Source organism: Pongo abelii, chromosome 6 (assembly GCF_028885655.2).
Source record: "Pongo abelii isolate AG06213 chromosome 6, NHGRI_mPonAbe1-v2.0_pri, whole genome shotgun sequence".
In the NCBI taxonomy this organism is placed as follows: Eukaryota; Metazoa; Chordata; class Mammalia; order Primates; family Hominidae; genus Pongo; species Pongo abelii.
This window is the reverse complement of record NC_071991.2, coordinates 12,384,673-12,401,114: the sequence shown is the minus strand read 5'-3', so window position 1 is coordinate 12,401,114 and position 16,442 is coordinate 12,384,673. Positions and strand designations below refer to the sequence as shown.

Below are 16,442 nucleotides of genomic sequence, written 5' to 3'. Positions count from 1 at the left end.
GTTCTTCATGGCCGCGGCCATGTCGTCGTAGCGCTCCGCCTGCTCGGCCAGCCGGGCTTTCTGCACCAGTTGCTCGCGGTCCACCATCTTCGCGGGGCTGGGTCTGGCCGGAGAAGGAGGAGGACACTGGGGCGGCCTGAAGGGCTTGGAGGGCGCGACTGGAGCCCAAGTGCCGGAGACGACCGACCCACGGAGCGAGCGGCTGAGGCGGCGGCTGCGCGGACGAGGCGGCTGGAGCTGCGACCGCGGGACCGGGCGCGAGGCGGCTGCGGCTGCTGTGCGTGCCACGGACGGACAACCCCCTGCGGCCCCGCCCACGCCGCATGACGGAGGCAGGCCCCGCCCGCCCGTCCGCAAGCCCCGCCCGGCCCCGCCCGGGCCCGGCAGCGGCTAGAACTCCCCGCTCCCCAGGTGGGCTCACTGCGCGTCTTCCGGGCACCCTGTCCTTTCCCACTGCGCCCCACTCTCCCCTTTTTTCACTTCACTTCCCAGTTCCCTTACCCCAGCTTCTCCAGACGCCCCCTTACCCCTCCCCCTTGAGCCTCCCGCCCCGCCAGGCCTCGGACGCATGGGCCCCTGGGAGTTGTAGTGTAACCTGCAGTGGACTGAGGCGTTGAAGAGACCAAGGACAAAGGGGCGGTCGAGACTACAACTCCCAGCGGACGTAGCGCGCAGGCGCAGGAGGACCGGGGGGGGGTGTTTCGAATGCCGAGGCTGCTGGGGACCCCTGGCGGGGATCAGGGCTGCATCAGTCCCTGCGAGTGCTGATTCACCGCCCCGCCCCATACTCTCCGGGAAATTACGAGAGGAGGGGGCAGGAGCCTCAGTCCTAGACCCTGTTTCCGAGATCACGTAGCAGGTCGTGGTGGGGGAAGGACAGGAGGCGCGTCCATTGTAGATCCAGACTCTCAGGTGTGGTGCCTGCCCGCGGGATGGCTGAATTAAGGGGCCAGACCCTGGGGACTGTCACCTCCTCCCGCTAGGAGCTTCCACTAAACCCCCCACCCCACCTTGAGGCTCTTGGGCCTGAATAGGTGAAAACATGGACCAACGACAAATACCGGCTGGCCACAGTGGTTGATTTCCAGAAAGGATGCAGCTGTCTGCTGGCTGACCCTGGAGAACCCCTTCTTCCTCTCCAGGGTGGAGTGCTAAAGATTGAGTTCAGCTACCAGGAGCCTACTCCACGTCTAACTGGGTTGCGTCTAGGGCTTGGTTGTCCAGCCCTTCTCTCCCCTCCTAAGACATACGTACCTACTGAGGTCACGCTGATATATTCTCGTTCATATTATTCCATAGCTTGCAGATAGCATAGGTTTTTTTGCTTTGTTTTGCTTTTTTGTAGAGACGGGGGTCTAGTTTTGTTGCCCATGCTGGTTTCGAACTCCTGGGCTCAAGCGATCCTCATGCCTCGGCCTCCCAAGGTGCTGGGATTACAGACGTGAGCCACTATGCCTGCAGGCCCGATAGTTTTGACTGCACATTTTATTTACTTTATGTATTCAACAATTATCTATGAAAAGCTACTGTGTTCCAAGCCCTGTTCTAAGCCACGAGGTACAGTAGTGAACAAAACAGACAAAAATCCCTGCCCAAGAAAATAGGTGAGATATGTACAGTATGCTAGAAGTCAGTAAGGAGTGAGTTTTGAGGTTGCAGTAAGCTGAGATTGCGCCACTGCACTCCAATCTGGCGACAGAGTAAGACTCCGTTTCAAAAATAAAAAATAAAATAAAAAGTTTTTTAAAGGCTGGGCACGGTGACTCACACCTGTAATCCCAGCACTTTGGGAGACCGAGGCGGGCGGATCACAAGGTCAGGAGATCGAGACCATCCTGGCCAACATGATGAAACCCTGTCTCTACAAAAAATACAAAAAAACTAGCTGGGCCCACCTGTTATCCCAGCTACTCGGGAGGCTGAAGCAGGACAGTCGCTTGAACCCGGGAGTCGGAGGTTGCAGTGAGCTGAGATTGCTCTACTGCACTCCAGCATGGGTGACAGAGCAAGACTCCGTCTCGAAAAAAAAAAAAAAAGAAGTGAGCTTTGGCCCGGCACGGTGACTCACACCTGTAATCCCAACACTTTGGGAGGCTGAAGCGGGTGGATCATCTGAGGTCAGGAGTTCGAGACCAGCCTGGCTAATGTGGCGAAACCCCATCTCTACTAAAAATACAAAAATTAGCTGGGCGTGGTGGTGGGCGCCTGTAATCCCAGCTACTTGGGAGGCTGAGGCAGGAGAATCACTTGAACCTGGGAGGTGGAGGTTGCAGTGAGCCAAGATCGTGTCATTGCACTTCAGCCTGGGCAACAAGAGCGAAACTCCACATCAAAAAAAAAAAAAAAAAAAAAAGTGAGCTTTGCAGACGCTGCTGCCACCAGGAGTACTCTACTACTGGCCATGGTCAATCCCACCGTGTTCTTTGACATTACTGTTGAGCCGTCGGGCTGCGTCTCCTTCAACGTTAGGGGCGTGGAAACCAAGAAGCCAAGTGACCTCTCCGGAGCTTGCAGTGAGCCGAGATTGCGCCGGTGCACTCCAGCCTAGGCGACAGAACAAGACTCCGTCTCAAAAAAAAAAAAAAAAAAAGTGACCACTCATCTAAACCGTAAAGCCATGGTAACATCGGAGCTGTTAGCAGACAATGTTCTAAAGACAGCAGAAAACTTTCGTTCTCTGAGCACTGGAGAGAAAGGATTTGGTTATAAGGGTTCCTACTCTCTCTTTTTTTTTTCTTTTCTTTTTCTTTTTTTTTGAGACAGAGTCTCGCTCTGTAGCCCAGGCTGGAATGCAGTGGTGCAATCTTGGCTCACTGCAACCTCCGCCTCCCAGGTTCAAGCAATTCTACTGCCTCAGCCTCCTAAGTAGCTGGGATTACAGGCGCGCACCACCACGCCCTGCTAATTTTTGTATTTTTAGTAGAGACGGTGTTTCACCATGTTAGGCTGATCTCAAACTCCTGACCTTGTGATCCATCCGCCTCAGCCTCCCAAAGTGCTGGGATTACAGGCGTGAGCCATTACACCCGGCAAGGGTTCCTACTTTCACAGAATTACTCCAGGGATTATGTGTCAGGGTGGTAACTTCACACACCATAATGGCACTGGTGGCAAGTCCATCTATGGGGAGAAATTCGATGACGAGAACCTCATCCTGAGGCATACAGATCCTGGCATCTTGCCCATGGCAGATGCTGGACCCAACACAAATGCTTCCCAGTTTTTCATCTGCACTGCCAAGACTAAGTGGTTAGATGGCCAGCATGGTGGTCTTTGGCAAGGTAAAAGCAAGTATGAATATTGTGGAGGCCATGGAGTGCTATGGGTCCAGGAATGGCAAGACCAGCAAGAAGATCACCATTGCTATGGCCGGGCGCGGTGGCTCACGCCTGTAATCCTAGCACTTTGGGAGGCTGAGATGGGCAGATCACTTGAGGTCAGGAGTTCAAGACCAGCCTGGCCAACAAGGTGAAACTCCCGTCTCTACTAAAAATACAAAAATTAGCTGGGCGTGGTGGCAGGTGCCTGTAGTCCCAGGTACTCCAGAGGCTGAAGCAGGAGAATCGCTGGAACCTGGGAGGCAGAGGTTGCAGTGAGCTGAGATTGCACCATTGCACTCCAGCTTGGGCAACAAGAGTGAAACTCCGTCTAAAAAATAAATAAATAAATAAAGTAAAATCACCATTGCTGACTGTGGACAACTCTAATAAATTTGACTTGTGTTTTATCTTAACCACCAGACCATTCCTTCAGTAGCTCAGGAGAGCTCCTATCCATCCACCCCATTTGTTCCCAGTATCCTATCATCTTTGTGCTCTTGCTACAGTTCCCTTTGATTCTCATGATTTTCTTATTCCCTTCCATGTCTGGCTGGATTGCAGAGTTAAGTTTGTGACTATGAAAGAAAAACTAAATAACAACCAAAAAATCAATAAGAAGTGAAAAATAAAATAGGAAACATGAAGTGTGGATGAGAATGTGGAATGAAAGAGTTTCCATGGGGGAATATTGCAGGCTCTATGCCAGATGCTGGAGGACCCCTGTCCTCAAGGAATTTAGAGTGTGTTAAGCACTGTAAATATTTTGTTTAAAAAATAACTTCTTTCAGGCTGCATAGGAAGAGGTTCTGAAAAGCTTCACCAGGGAGTTTGGTTACATTTCCAACCCAGCCTTTAAAGGATTGTAGGATTTGAGAGCAGGCAGAGGCACAGGTAGCCTGATTTATTTATTTATGTACTTATTTTTTAGAGGTGGGGGTCTCACTGTGTTGCCCAGGCTGGAGTACAGTGGCACAATCATAACTCACTGCAGCCTCCAATTCCTGGGCTCAAGTGATCCTCCCATCTCAGCCTCCTGAGTAGTGGGGACTACAGGCATGCACCACCACATCCAGCTCCCCTGAAATATTTATTGATAGGCAAAGAATCTGATGTATCTGGTGCCTGGGTGATGGGTAAGGGGCTGGGGATAGAGTCACGGGCCAGAACATGAGGGGCACTGAATGGCAGCCCCAGGAGTTAAATTTTTATTCTGAAATTAATCGGAAGCCTGTGAAGAGATTTTAACAATGGCAGAAAATGATCAGATTTGGGTTTTGTCTTTTTCATCCTCACCTTGGCTGCTCAGTGCTCAGCAGAGTACCTGGCACATGATAAGTACATAGAGAATAGGAAATAAATAAATGAATATGGCCGGGTGCACTGGCTCACGCCGGTAATCCCAGCACTTTGGGAGGCCGAGGTGGGCTCATCACCTGAGGTCAGGAGTTTGAGACCAGCCTGGCCAACATGGTGAAACCCTGTCTCTACTAAAAATACAAAAATTAGCCAAACGTGGTGGCGCGTGCCTGTAGTTTCAGCTACTCAGGAGGCTGAGGCAGGAGAATCGCTCGAACCCAGGAGGTGGAGGTTGCGGTGAGCCAAAATTGTGCCATTGCACTCCAGCCTGGGCGACAGAGTGAGACTGTGTCTCAAAAGAGAAAAAAAGAAAAGAAAAACAAGAAATGAATGTGGCTGTAGTCCCAGCTACTCAGGAGGCCAAGGAAGGAGGATTACTTGAGGCCAAGAGTTTGAGACTAGCCTGGGCAACATAGCAAGACCTCATTTCTACAAAAAAAAAATTTAAAAATTAGCTGGGCATGGTCATCACAGCTATTTGAGGGCTGAGGCAGGAAGATTGCTTGAGCCCAGGAGTTGGAGGCTGCAGTGAGCCGTGATCACACCACTGCACTCCAGCCTGGGCAACAGAGCAAGACCCTGTCTCTAAAAAAAAAAAAAAAGAAAGAAAGAGATGAATGAGGGAAGAAAGTGCGCTTTGGGGAGACTGTACTGGCAGGAGGTGGAGGAGATGGACTGAGTGGGGAGAGAGTCTAGAAATAGTTTTCTCCCCCTCCTCCAACATAAGATCTGGCCCGGACCCTCTTCTCTTACCACACCACCCAGCAAAATGCGATCCTGCTGGTGAATAAACCCTCCCACTTCCTTCTGTCTCTTGCATGAGTGTTCGCCAAGTCATTCCTCTTCCTTTCTCTTCCTCCCTGCAGGGCAGGCCTGAGCTCCTCTGGCCCCTGCATCACTAGTCCATGGGAATGAGCCCTGACCACCAACCTGGGTTGCCCACATGTGGCTTAAACGGGTTCATGATTCAGGACCAGATGTGAAATCTCAGAAACTTCCTGGCCCATTTCAGGCTACCTCTCTGACCTCTCCACCTCAGTTCCTTCCCCCAACAGTCTAATGCACAAAGAGAAAAAAACAAACAAACAAAAAAAACAGCTCAGGCCAAATCTGTTTGGGAAAAAGTAAAATAAAGCAGATGCAAAGAAAAGGATGTTTCACAGCCAAACAGAAATGACATCCGCAGCCTCCACAAGGAGCCTCCCCTCCAACGGTGCAGGGGAGAGTTGGCCCTGCCTTCCTTTTCCTTCTGATTTTGCAGAGCTCTATGCTTCCAGCTGCAGCTGCCCACAGGTCCTGGCTGTTTAGAGGGCGGCTTCAGAGGCATGATGACATCACAAAGAGCAAATGGCTTCAGATCCTGGCTTCCTCCTCCACTGCCTGGTGGTGCAGAAAGAAACCTGGAGCAAGGACGTTAAGAGCTAGCATTCTGGCTTCTGTCTGGCCTCTAGCTCTGCGGGCAAGACCTGTCCCTTCTCTGGGTCTAATTTCCCCACCTTGAAAATGTGAAATTAAACTGAAGGAGCACTAAGTGCCCCACCCAGCTGTGATGAGTCATAGTTCTAGATTCAGCATGTTCTTCTTCTGAAATGGAAGCTACTGGCATTCTTTTTATTCTTCTTTTCTTTTTTTTTTTTCTTTTTCTTTTCTTCCTTTTTTTTTTTTTTTTTTTTTTTTTTTTGAGACGGAGTTTCGCTCTTGTTGCCCAGGCTAGAGTGCAATAGCGCGATCTCGGCTTATCACAATCTCTGCCTCCCGGGTTCAAGTGATTCTCCTGCCTCAGCCTCCTGAGTAGCTGGGATTACGGGCATGCGCCACCATGCCCGGCTAATTTTTGTATTTTTAGTAGAGACGGGGTTTCTCCATGTTGGTCAGGCTGGTCTCAAACTCCTGATCTCAGGTGATCCGCCTGCCTCAGCCTCCCAAAGAGCTAGAGGTGGGATTACAGGCGTGAGCCACAGTGCACGGCTGGTTTTTTTTGTTGTTGTTGTTGTTTTTGAGACAGAATCTTGCTCAGTTGCCCAGGCTGGAGTGCAGTGGTGCGATCTCAGCTCACTACAACCTCCGCCTCCCAGGTTCAAGTGATCTCCTGCCTCAGCCTCCTGAGTAGCTGGGATTACAGACATGTGCCACCATGCCCGGTTAATTTTTGTACTTTTAGTAGAGACTGGGTTTCACCATGTTGGCCAGGCTGATCTCGAACTCCTGACCTCAGGTGATCCACCTGCCTCGGCCTCCCAAAGTGCTGGGATTACAGGTGTGAGCCACTGCGCCCAGCCTCATCCCTGTTTTTTAAGACAAGGAAGCAGAGACACAGAGAGGCTGTGTGATCAGCCAAAAGTCCACACAGCCTTTCCGTGTCTCAGCTAACAGAGCCTGAATTCAAACCCGGGCAGACCTCCTAGACTCTTAGCAGCAAAGGCATTGTTTCCTGTCCAGGATCTACCCTCCTTGGCATCTGCTCAGGAAAGGAGTGATCGACCTGACCGAAGGGCACCCTCCAGCCCTTTCTCCAGCACTGGAGGACGTGACCTTTTAAATGCATACTGTCCGGTTGGGTTGGCAGACACACAGGACAGCCAGGGACATGATTGTCCTGCTGTTTCTGTGCGGTCATAAATCACTGCAGCCCCATCCCCTGGCTTCTGGCTTCCTCCTGTGGCTGGAAAGCTCCCTGATTAGTGCAGAGGCAGCAGCAGCAGCATCTTCTGAAGCCAAGCAGCAATGCTCCCCACCCTGTCCTCTGGGAACACTTCCCTGTCACTGCCTTAGCAGGCTGTCCTGCAGCAGAGGCAAAGAATGACAGGAAATCTCTGCAGCCTGCCTCTCCTGAGGATCTCGGGCCAGTGGAGGAGGCATGAACCCAAGAGGCAGGACCCACAGGTTGAAGCCCTGGCTTTGCCATTAATCTTCCTGGGTGACCTTGGGCAAATCACTTTGCCTCTCTGGTTCTCAGATTGTGCATCTATAAAATAGAGGAACCAGGTGGATGCTTCTTAAGATCTTCCAGTTTATAGCAACAGCTTTTCAGCTAATGGCCCTGTCTCAGTGTCTTTCCATTCTCCCCAGTGAAAGATCCAAAATATCTTTTTTTTTCTTCTGAGACAGGGTCACGCTCTATTGCCCAGGCTGGACTAGCAGCCTCGACCTCCTAGGCTCAGATGATCCTCCTGCCTTAGCCTTCAGAGCAGCTGGGAATACAGGCTCACACCACCACGCCCAGTAGAAAAAAATTTTCTATTCTTTTTTTTTTTTTTTGTAGAGATAGGGTCTATGTTTAGTTATCCAAGCTGGTCCCAAATCCCTGGGCTCAAGCAATCCTCCTGCCTCGACCTCCCAAAGTGCTGGAATTATACATATGAGTCACCACATCTGAGCAGTCTGGGCTTTTTTCTTTCTTTTTTTTTTGAGACGGAGTTTTGCTCTTGTTGCCCAGGCTGGAGTGCAATGGCACAATCTCAGCTCACCGTAACCTCCACCTCCCAGGTTCAAGTGATTCTCTTGCCTCAGCCTCCTGAGTAGAGGAGATTACAGGCATATGCCACCACGCCCAGGTAATTTTGTATTTTTATTAGAGATGGGGTTTCTCCACGTTGGTCAGGCTGGTCTCGAACTCCTGACCTCAGGTGATCCACCCGCCTCGGCCTCCTAAGGTTCTGGGATTACAGGTGTGAACCACTGCGCCTGGCCCAGTCCGGGCTTTTTCAAAAGCTGTTCCCTGTGCTGAAAGCTCCTTCTATGCCCACCCGCATTAGACCCAGACCTCCTCATCCTTCAGACTCAGACACTGAGTTGAACTAACCACTTTCTCCTCAGTCCCCATGGGCTCTCCTGCCACGTTCTCTAGAGAAGAGCCCACCATATAGCACTCAGATGTATATGAGTCTGTCTTCCCTGGGGTCATATTCCTCAAAGACATAGATTCAGTCTGAGCCATCTCTGATCTCCAAGCCTAGCATGGAGCAGGTGCTCAGCGAAGTTGTGTTCAATGAAGGAGACTCTCTTCTTTAAGAAGGGAATCAGGGCAGGCACTGTGGCTCACACCTGTAACCCCATAACCCCAGCACTTTGGGAGGCTGAGGTGGGAGGATCACATGACCCCAGGAGTTGGAGTGAGCTATGATGGCGCCACTGCACTCCAGCCTGGGCAACACAGTGAGATGCTATCTCAAAAAATTTAAAAAAAAACAAAAAACAAAAAACAATTTTTTAAAAGGAGGCCAGGTGCAGTGCCTCATGCCTGTAACCTCAGCACTTTGGGAGGCCAAGGCGGGTGGATCACTTGAAGTCAGGCATTGAAGACCATCCTGGCCAACATGATGAAACCCTGTCTCTACTAAAAATACAAAAATTAGCCAGGCGTGGTGGTGCACGTCTGTAATTCCAGCTACTTGGGGAGGCTGAGGTTGGAGAATTGCTGGAACCTGGGAGGCAAAGGTTGCAGTGAGCCGAGATCACGCCACTGTACTCCAGCCTGGGTGACAGAGCAAGACTCCTTTAAAAAATAAAATAAAATTATCCCACCAAGGGAATGTGTGTCACTATGAAAAAAATGGGCCACTGTCTCAAAGAGACAAGTATTCTCAAGAGGGAGAAGAGCCTGGGCTGCAGTCTTCTCCTGAAACTCAGCTGTGTGAACTTAGGCCAAGTACTTTACCAATCTAGAGCTTGGGTTCCCCAACTGAATCTTAAAGAGAAATCTGTACCATGCCCTTTGAATTGAACTGTGAAATGAACAGGAGTATTCTTCGACTTCGTAGAAGAATCTGGAGTGTTTTGGTACTTGGAATACCAACAGAGGACAAATGATTTGTGGGGGACCCACAGCGGTGGGGATGATGGCAGCCCGTGGTTTTTCTTGTGTGTGTGTGGGGGGGGGGTGGGGGTGTGTGCGTGCGTGTGTGTGTGTGTGTGTGTGTGTGTGTGTGTGTGTGTGTATTGAGACAGGGTCTCCCTTTGTCACTCAGGCTGGAGTGCAATGGTGTGATCACGGCTCACTGCAGCCCTCAACCTCCCAAGCTCAAGCAATCCTCCCACCTCAGCCTCCCAAGTAGCTGGGACTACAGGTGCACACCACCATGCCCAACTAATATTTTGATTTTGTTTTTTAGAGACAATGTCTCGCTGTGTTGCCTGGCTGGTCTCAAACTCCTGGCCTCAAGCAATCCTCCCACCTCGGCCTCCCAAAGTACTAGGATTACAGGTGTCAGCCACCACTGATGGCTCTTTTTGTGTTTTTAGAGGACTCCAAGTGGCAGAGAGCCCATCAATTTCAGCTCAGTTCAAGGAAGTGATTTCTCCATAAGCTGAAGCTGTCCAGCAATGGCAAGGGAGTCAGGGGACAGAGACCACTGCTCATCGGTAATGCTGAGCAGTGGTCCTCAGCCTAGCTGTGCATCACAGTCCCCCAACACTTTGAGGAAGCTGATCTAGAATACGGCCCCAGACCCCACCTAGACATAGAGTGGGTCAGAGTCTCCAGTGCTGAGAGGTCTGAGGATCTGTATGTTTTCAAATCTCTCTGGAGGGTTTGTGCACCACCAGTGGTCTGAAGGAGGCCAGCCTGGGTTGCCTGAAAAGGAAGGAAAACAGCCAGGAGGGGTCCCGGGAGCCGGCTGGAAGGGGTGCAGGAGCTGGCATTTTCTGATGTTGGCCGTTCTGCTGAGTCAGCCCAGCACTAATGCTTCCAGAGTGCAAATCCCACTTGGTCATGTAATAGGAACGCCAGTGCTGACGCAGCAGGCAGACAGAAGCCCAGGCTGCACCGGGGCAGGAGGTAGGCGCAGACATTCAGCCCCAACTCCTTGCTCTGAGCCTGGGGACAGGCAGGGGCAAAAGGTACCATCTCCACCTCCAGCTTCCAGCACAGTCAAGATGACTCAGGGGCATGGACCCTGCAGTGCCTTCTAGGTTTCAGAGCCAGCCAGGTGCCCTTCCTGTCTTCCTGGAGTTTGGGATTGCTAAGCTGGAAAGGACTGCAGAGGGACTCTAGTTTGTCCAGGATGGAGATCCCTTATACAGCTCTCCATCTGCTTGTTCTCAGCCCTTCCTAGCACACCTCCAGCCACAGGCAATTTACCATTCCCCGAGGTCACCTTTCCACTGTGGGACAGCTCTCACATTCCCAGAACCTTCTGCCCGTGCTTTCTTATACTACCCTCTGGGGTTAAAAGAAAAAAAATATGGGCCGGGTGCGGTGGCTCACGCCTGTAATCCCAGCACTTTGGGAGGCCAAGGCGGGAGGATTGCTTGAGCTCAGGAGTTCAAGACCAGCCTGGGAAACATGGTGAAACCCCATCTCTACCAAAAATACAAAAAATTAGTTGGGTGTGATGGTGCACGACTGTGGTCTCAGCTACTCGGGAGGCTGGGATAGGAGGATGGCTTGAGCCTGGGAGGCAGAGGTTGCAGTGAGCTGAGATCATGCCACTCCACTCCAGCCTGGGTGACAGAGCGAGACTCCATCTAAAAAAAAAAAGAAAAGAAAAAGGGTAGCTTTCCTTCTCCCTAACAACTTTTTAAATTAAAAAAAATTTTTTTAACTTGTAGTAGAGGCAAGATCTGACTATGTTGCCCAGGCGTAAGTGCAGTGGTGGGATCATAGCTCACTGCAGCCTCCAACTCCTGGGCTCAAGTGATCCTCCCACCTCAGCCTCCTGAGTAGCTGGGACTACAGGCACCACCATGACCAGCTAACTTGTTTTGTGTAGGGATGAGGATCTCGCTATGTTGCCCAGACTGGTCTCAAACTCCTGGCCTCAAGTGATCCTCCCCACCTTGGCCTCCCAAAGTTCTGGGATTAAAGGTGTGAGCCTCCACTCTCAGCTTCCAGCAGCTTTTTTTCTTTTTTTTTTTTTTGAGACAGAGTTTCGCTCTGTTGCCAGGCTGGAGTGCAGTGGTGCAATCTCAGGTCACTGCAACCTCCGCCTCTCAGATTCAAGCGATTCTCCTGCCTCAGCCTCCCGAGTAGCTGGGGACTACAAGCGCACACCACCACGCCCAGGTAATTTTTGTATTTTTAGTAGAGATGGGGTTTCACCATGTTGGCCAGGATAGTCTCAATCTCCCGACCTCGTTATCTGCCCGCCTCGGCCTCCCAAAGTGCTGGAATTACAGGCATGAGCCACCACGCCCAGCCCAGCAGCTGTTAAAGATGACACCAAACACAAAAATTAGCCGGGCGTGGTGGCACAAACCTGTAGTCCCAGCTACTCAGGAGGCTGAGGCAGGAGAATCTCTTGAACCAGGGAGGCAAAGGTTGCAGTGACCCAAGATCGCACCACTGCACTCCAGCCTGGGCGCCAGATCGAGACTCCACATCAATCAATCAATCAATCAATAATGACAACAGAATGTGTGAAGCCCTTTTGTCCCCACATTGGACACTCTCCAGGAGTGGAGAGTAGGTTTTCACCACGTGCTTCTCTCCATCCATAATGCCTGCTGTGCGATGGAAATGGAAAGATGACCAATGACATCAGTGGCCACAACATGAGGTGCTAAGCTCTCGACACCACCCCCTTTGAGAAATATGAACCCAGAGCATTACGTAAGGCCAAAGAGCACCTTAGGACAAGTGAAGGTTTGGCCTCCAGCCCCAGAGTAGCACGATCTCGGCTCGCTGCAACCTCCGCCTCCTGGGTTCAAGCAATTCTCCTGCCTCAGCCTCCTGAGTAGCTGGGATTACAGGTGCCCACCAACATGCCTGGCTAATTTTGTACTTTTAGGAGAGATGGCATTTCACCATGTTGGTCAGGCTGGTCTTGAATTCTTGACCTCAGGTCATCTGCCCGCCCTGGCCTCCCAAAGTGCTGGGATTACAGGTGTGAGCCACCGTGCTTGGCCAACTGGATTTATGTCTAACCCCATCTATCGGAGGATGCAGAGGAAGGTAGGTAGGTGAGGGAGGGGACAGAGGGAAGAAGCGAAAGACCTGCCCCCTCATGGGAATGAGAAGGAGTGTGGTCTCTGCAAGAGACAGGGTGAGTCAAAGACAAGGCCCCACTGGAGAGTTGGAGGGAGCACAGTTGCCAGGTGGACTGCCCAAGACTGCGGCCATCCATGCCGGATTCAGGAACCAGGACAGCAAATAGAACCCTAGAGGCCTGGTTCCAACAATGACTTGCTAAATAACCTTAAAGCAATCACTTCTCTTCTGTGGATCTCTGTCTCTCCTTTGCTAAATGAGGAACCAATGATCCATCAGCTCAAAACAAGACACTTGGGTTAATATGAAAAACTTTGCATTTTCTTGCCTTTGCCAAAGTTATCTGAACTCCAGCTATCCTGTGCAGATCAGAAGTGCTCAATGACAGTGGCTCACGCCTGTAATCCCAGCACTTTGGGAGGCCGAGTCAGATGGATCACTTGAGGTCAGGAGTTCGAGACCAGCCTGGCCAACATGGTGAAACCACGTCTCCACTAAAAAAAAAAAAAAAAAATACAAAAATGGGCCAGTCACTGTGGCTCACACCTGTAATCCCAGCACTTTGGGAGGTGAAGGTGGGCTGATGACCTGAGGTCGGGAGTTTGAGACCAGCCTGACTAACATGGAGAAACTCCATTTCTACTAAAAACACAAAATTAGCCAGGTGTGGTGGCGCATGCCTATAATCCCAGCTACTCGGGAGGCTCAGGCAGGAGAATCACTTGAACCTGGGAGGCGGAGGTTGCGGTGAGCAGAGATGGCGCCATTGCATTCCAGCCTGGATAACAAGAGTGAAACTCTGTCTCAGAAAAACAAACAAACAAATAAAAATTAGCTGGGCATGCATCTGTAATCCCAGCTACTCAGGAGGCTGAGGCAAGAGAATGGCTTGAACCCGGGAGGTGGAGGTTGCACTGAGCCAAGATTGTGCCACTGCACTCCAGCCTGGGTGACAGAGCCAGGCTCCATCTCAAAAAAAAAAGTTAAGAAGTGCTCAATGAGCCATGCACGGTGGTATGTGCCTGTAATCCCAGGTATCTGGGAAGCCGAGGTGGGAAGATTGCTTGAGGTTGGGAGTTCAAGATCAGCCTGGGAAACATACTAAGACCCCATTTCATAGAAAGAGAAAATGCATACATACATAAAGAGGGCGCAATGGTATCATGGGGATTTCCTAGGTTCTGGGGCTGTGGGAGGGTAAGATAAACAAAAGGTCCTGAGAAGCAAAACCTGAATATGGACTAGCTGTTGACCTTCATTTCTTTTCTTTTCTTTTTCTTTCTTTTTTTTTTTTTTTTTTTTGAGACAGAATCTTGCTCTGTCGCCCAGGCTGGAGTGCAGTGGCGTGATCTGGGCTCACTGCAACCTCTGCCTCCGTCTCAAAAAAAAAAAAAAAAAAAAAGATTTGGAGCCCCAGCTGGGCACAGTGGCTCACACCTACAACCCCAACACTACAGGAGGCCAAGATGGGAAGATCTCTTGAGTCCAGGAGTTGGAGACCAGCCTGGGCAACAGAGTGAGACCCTGTGTGTATAAAATAAAAAATTCAAAAAATTAGCCGAGTGTGGTGAGCCACACTTGTAATCCCAGCTGCTCAGGAGGCTAAGGCAGGGGGATTGCTTGAACCTGGGAGTTGGAGGCTGCAGTGAGCTATGATTGCACCACTGCACTCCAGACTGGGTGACAAAGCAAGACCCAATCTCTTACGGAAAAAAAAGGAAAAAAGATTTGGAAACAACTGTTTTGAACAGTAAATTAATGGTCAGATGAAGGAGGGAGGAGCTGATACTGCTGGTGGCTGCGGGCAATAGGAAGGCTTCATTAGGCTGGGAGATGCCTGGGACGGTTTAATTGCAGGAGCCTAGAGAGAGTGAGGCTGGAGGGTTAGGGGGTGGAGGTGGGAGGGACAGGTGGATAACTGGAAACGGGGAGGTCTGGAGCACTCAGGGAGGTCCCACTGAAGTGGAAGGCGAGTGAATGGACTTCTGAGCAGAGAGCAGACAGGTCCCTGGGAACCTGTTTCTCTGACAAGTGTTTCTCTGAAGTCATCTGCTGAGTCATGGAGTAGGATGGGAGGAGGCTGGAGAACAGGCTGAAGGTTTCCAGGAGCCTCCGGAGAGGGTGGGGGAGGACGCTGGGGAAGGACTGGCCGTTGGAATATCAGCTGGGCCTGGAGACCAGGCCCTGAGGGCCCCCCATCTGTGGTTTTCTCCAGGGCCCTCAGCAGCCTGGGCCAGGAGCTGAGAAAGCCAAGGTCAGACCACCCACAGCAAGCAGTGGCCCACTGCGGCCATGAGATCGGGAGATAAGGAGTTCAATATACCGAAGAAGTGAGTGCTCAGACTGGCCAAGGTGGAGAAAGGAAAGGAGGAGGCAGTCAGGGGCTGGAGGCCTGGGGGACCCTGAAGAATAGGTAGAGGGGGACAATGGAGTAGAGGTGCCAGAGCATCAAGAGAGTGGAGTGGCTGGGCACGGTGGTTCACACCTGTAATTCCAGCACTTTGGGAGGCCAAGGTGGGCAGATCATGAGGTCAAGAGATTGAGACCATCCTGGCCAACATGGTGGAACCCGGTCTATACTAAAAGTACAAAAATTAGCTGGGCATGGTGGCACACACCTGTAGTCCCAGCTACTAGGGAGGCTGAGGCTGGGGAGTTGCTTGAACCCAGGAGGCAGAAGTTGCATTGAGCCAAGATCACACCACTGCACTCCAGCCTGGCAACAGAGTGAGAATCCGTCTCAAAAAAAAAAAAAGGAGAGTGGAGAGTGGAGTGTCCTGGTTCTGGGAGGTCCCCCAAGATCCACAGAAACCCCTGGGTCATGGGGGGCTGATATGGATGTGGGCTGAAGCCCAGGTTTGAGAAGGTTCACCCTGACATGCTCTGATGGAAGATGCCGTGTGCTGTCAATGCAGGAATTCCCCAGGATGAGGCAGGGGCTGGAGAAGGAGGAAAACTACAATCAGAGACCAAAGGTTTCAGGAATCCCACCTAGGACCAGGTGGTTTGGGCAAAGGGACAGCTCACAGAGCTGCAGAACCTGAGCTTTGAGGAAAGGGGTTTGCCCAAGGTGTCTGGAAGGGGCAGCATGATGGGTGGGGCAGCCAGGGCCTTGGGCTTCCACACCTTTCCATTCTGCCTGGGACAGAGGCCCTGACATGCTCTAATTTCACTCAGTAAGTCTGATCTCTGGTCAACACATCCACCTCTGTAAGATGGGGACAGTGTCGGATTCTTGGGCTTCACAATGAGGGAAGAGGAAGCCAAAGGCTTGAACAGATTGGAGCATGACAATGGGATCCCCTTCCTTTGTAATTTTTTTTTTTTGAGACAGTCTCACTCTGTCGTCCAGCCTGGAGTGCAGCGGTACGATCTCGGCTCACTGCAACCTCCACCTCCCGGGTTCAAGCGATTCTCCTGCCTCAGCCTCCCGAGTAGTTGGGACTACAGGTGCCCGCCACCACGCCTGGCTAATTTTGGTATTTTTAGTAGAGATGGGGTTTTGCCATGTTGGCCAGGCTGGTCTCAAACTCCTGGCCTCAAGTGATCCGCCCTCATCCAAAGTGCTGGGATTAAAGGTGTGAGCCCCGGCGGCTGGCCTGTAATTTTTTTTATCCACTGGCTTATGTAGGCAGCAGAGGACCAGGAAGAGCAGGGGCCACTGTGATTCCTAAGGGGCTGGAAGTCCTGAGGCCATTCCTGGGATAGGAGAAAGAACAGGGAGGAAACCTTGAGGCAGACAAAACAAATAATAATAATAAAGATGAGAAAAGGGTAATGAAAAGAAACAGACACACCGTGGTGGAAACACAGCCCCAGAGAGAGATGAGGATCCGACA

The 16,442-nt window shown here is 51.2% G+C and overlaps 1 protein-coding gene across 2 annotated transcripts in view; it reads right to left on the bottom strand.

Moving 5' to 3' along the window:
* The window catches only part of YWHAG (tyrosine 3-monooxygenase/tryptophan 5-monooxygenase activation protein gamma), a 37,988-nt gene extending 32,029 nt beyond the window's left edge, over positions 1–5,959 (bottom strand). Inside the window, exons 1-2 of one of the 2 annotated variants that reach the window (XM_054559078.1) lie at positions 5,607–5,959; positions 1–2,544 (exon numbers count right to left, since the gene is read on the bottom strand). In XM_054559078.1, coding sequence (XP_054415053.1) covers positions 1–87 — 87 coding nt within the window. In that variant the 5' untranslated portion in view covers positions 88–2,544; positions 5,607–5,959. 2 annotated transcript variants of the gene reach the window in all.
* Positions 5,960–16,442: the final 10,483 nt, after the last annotated feature.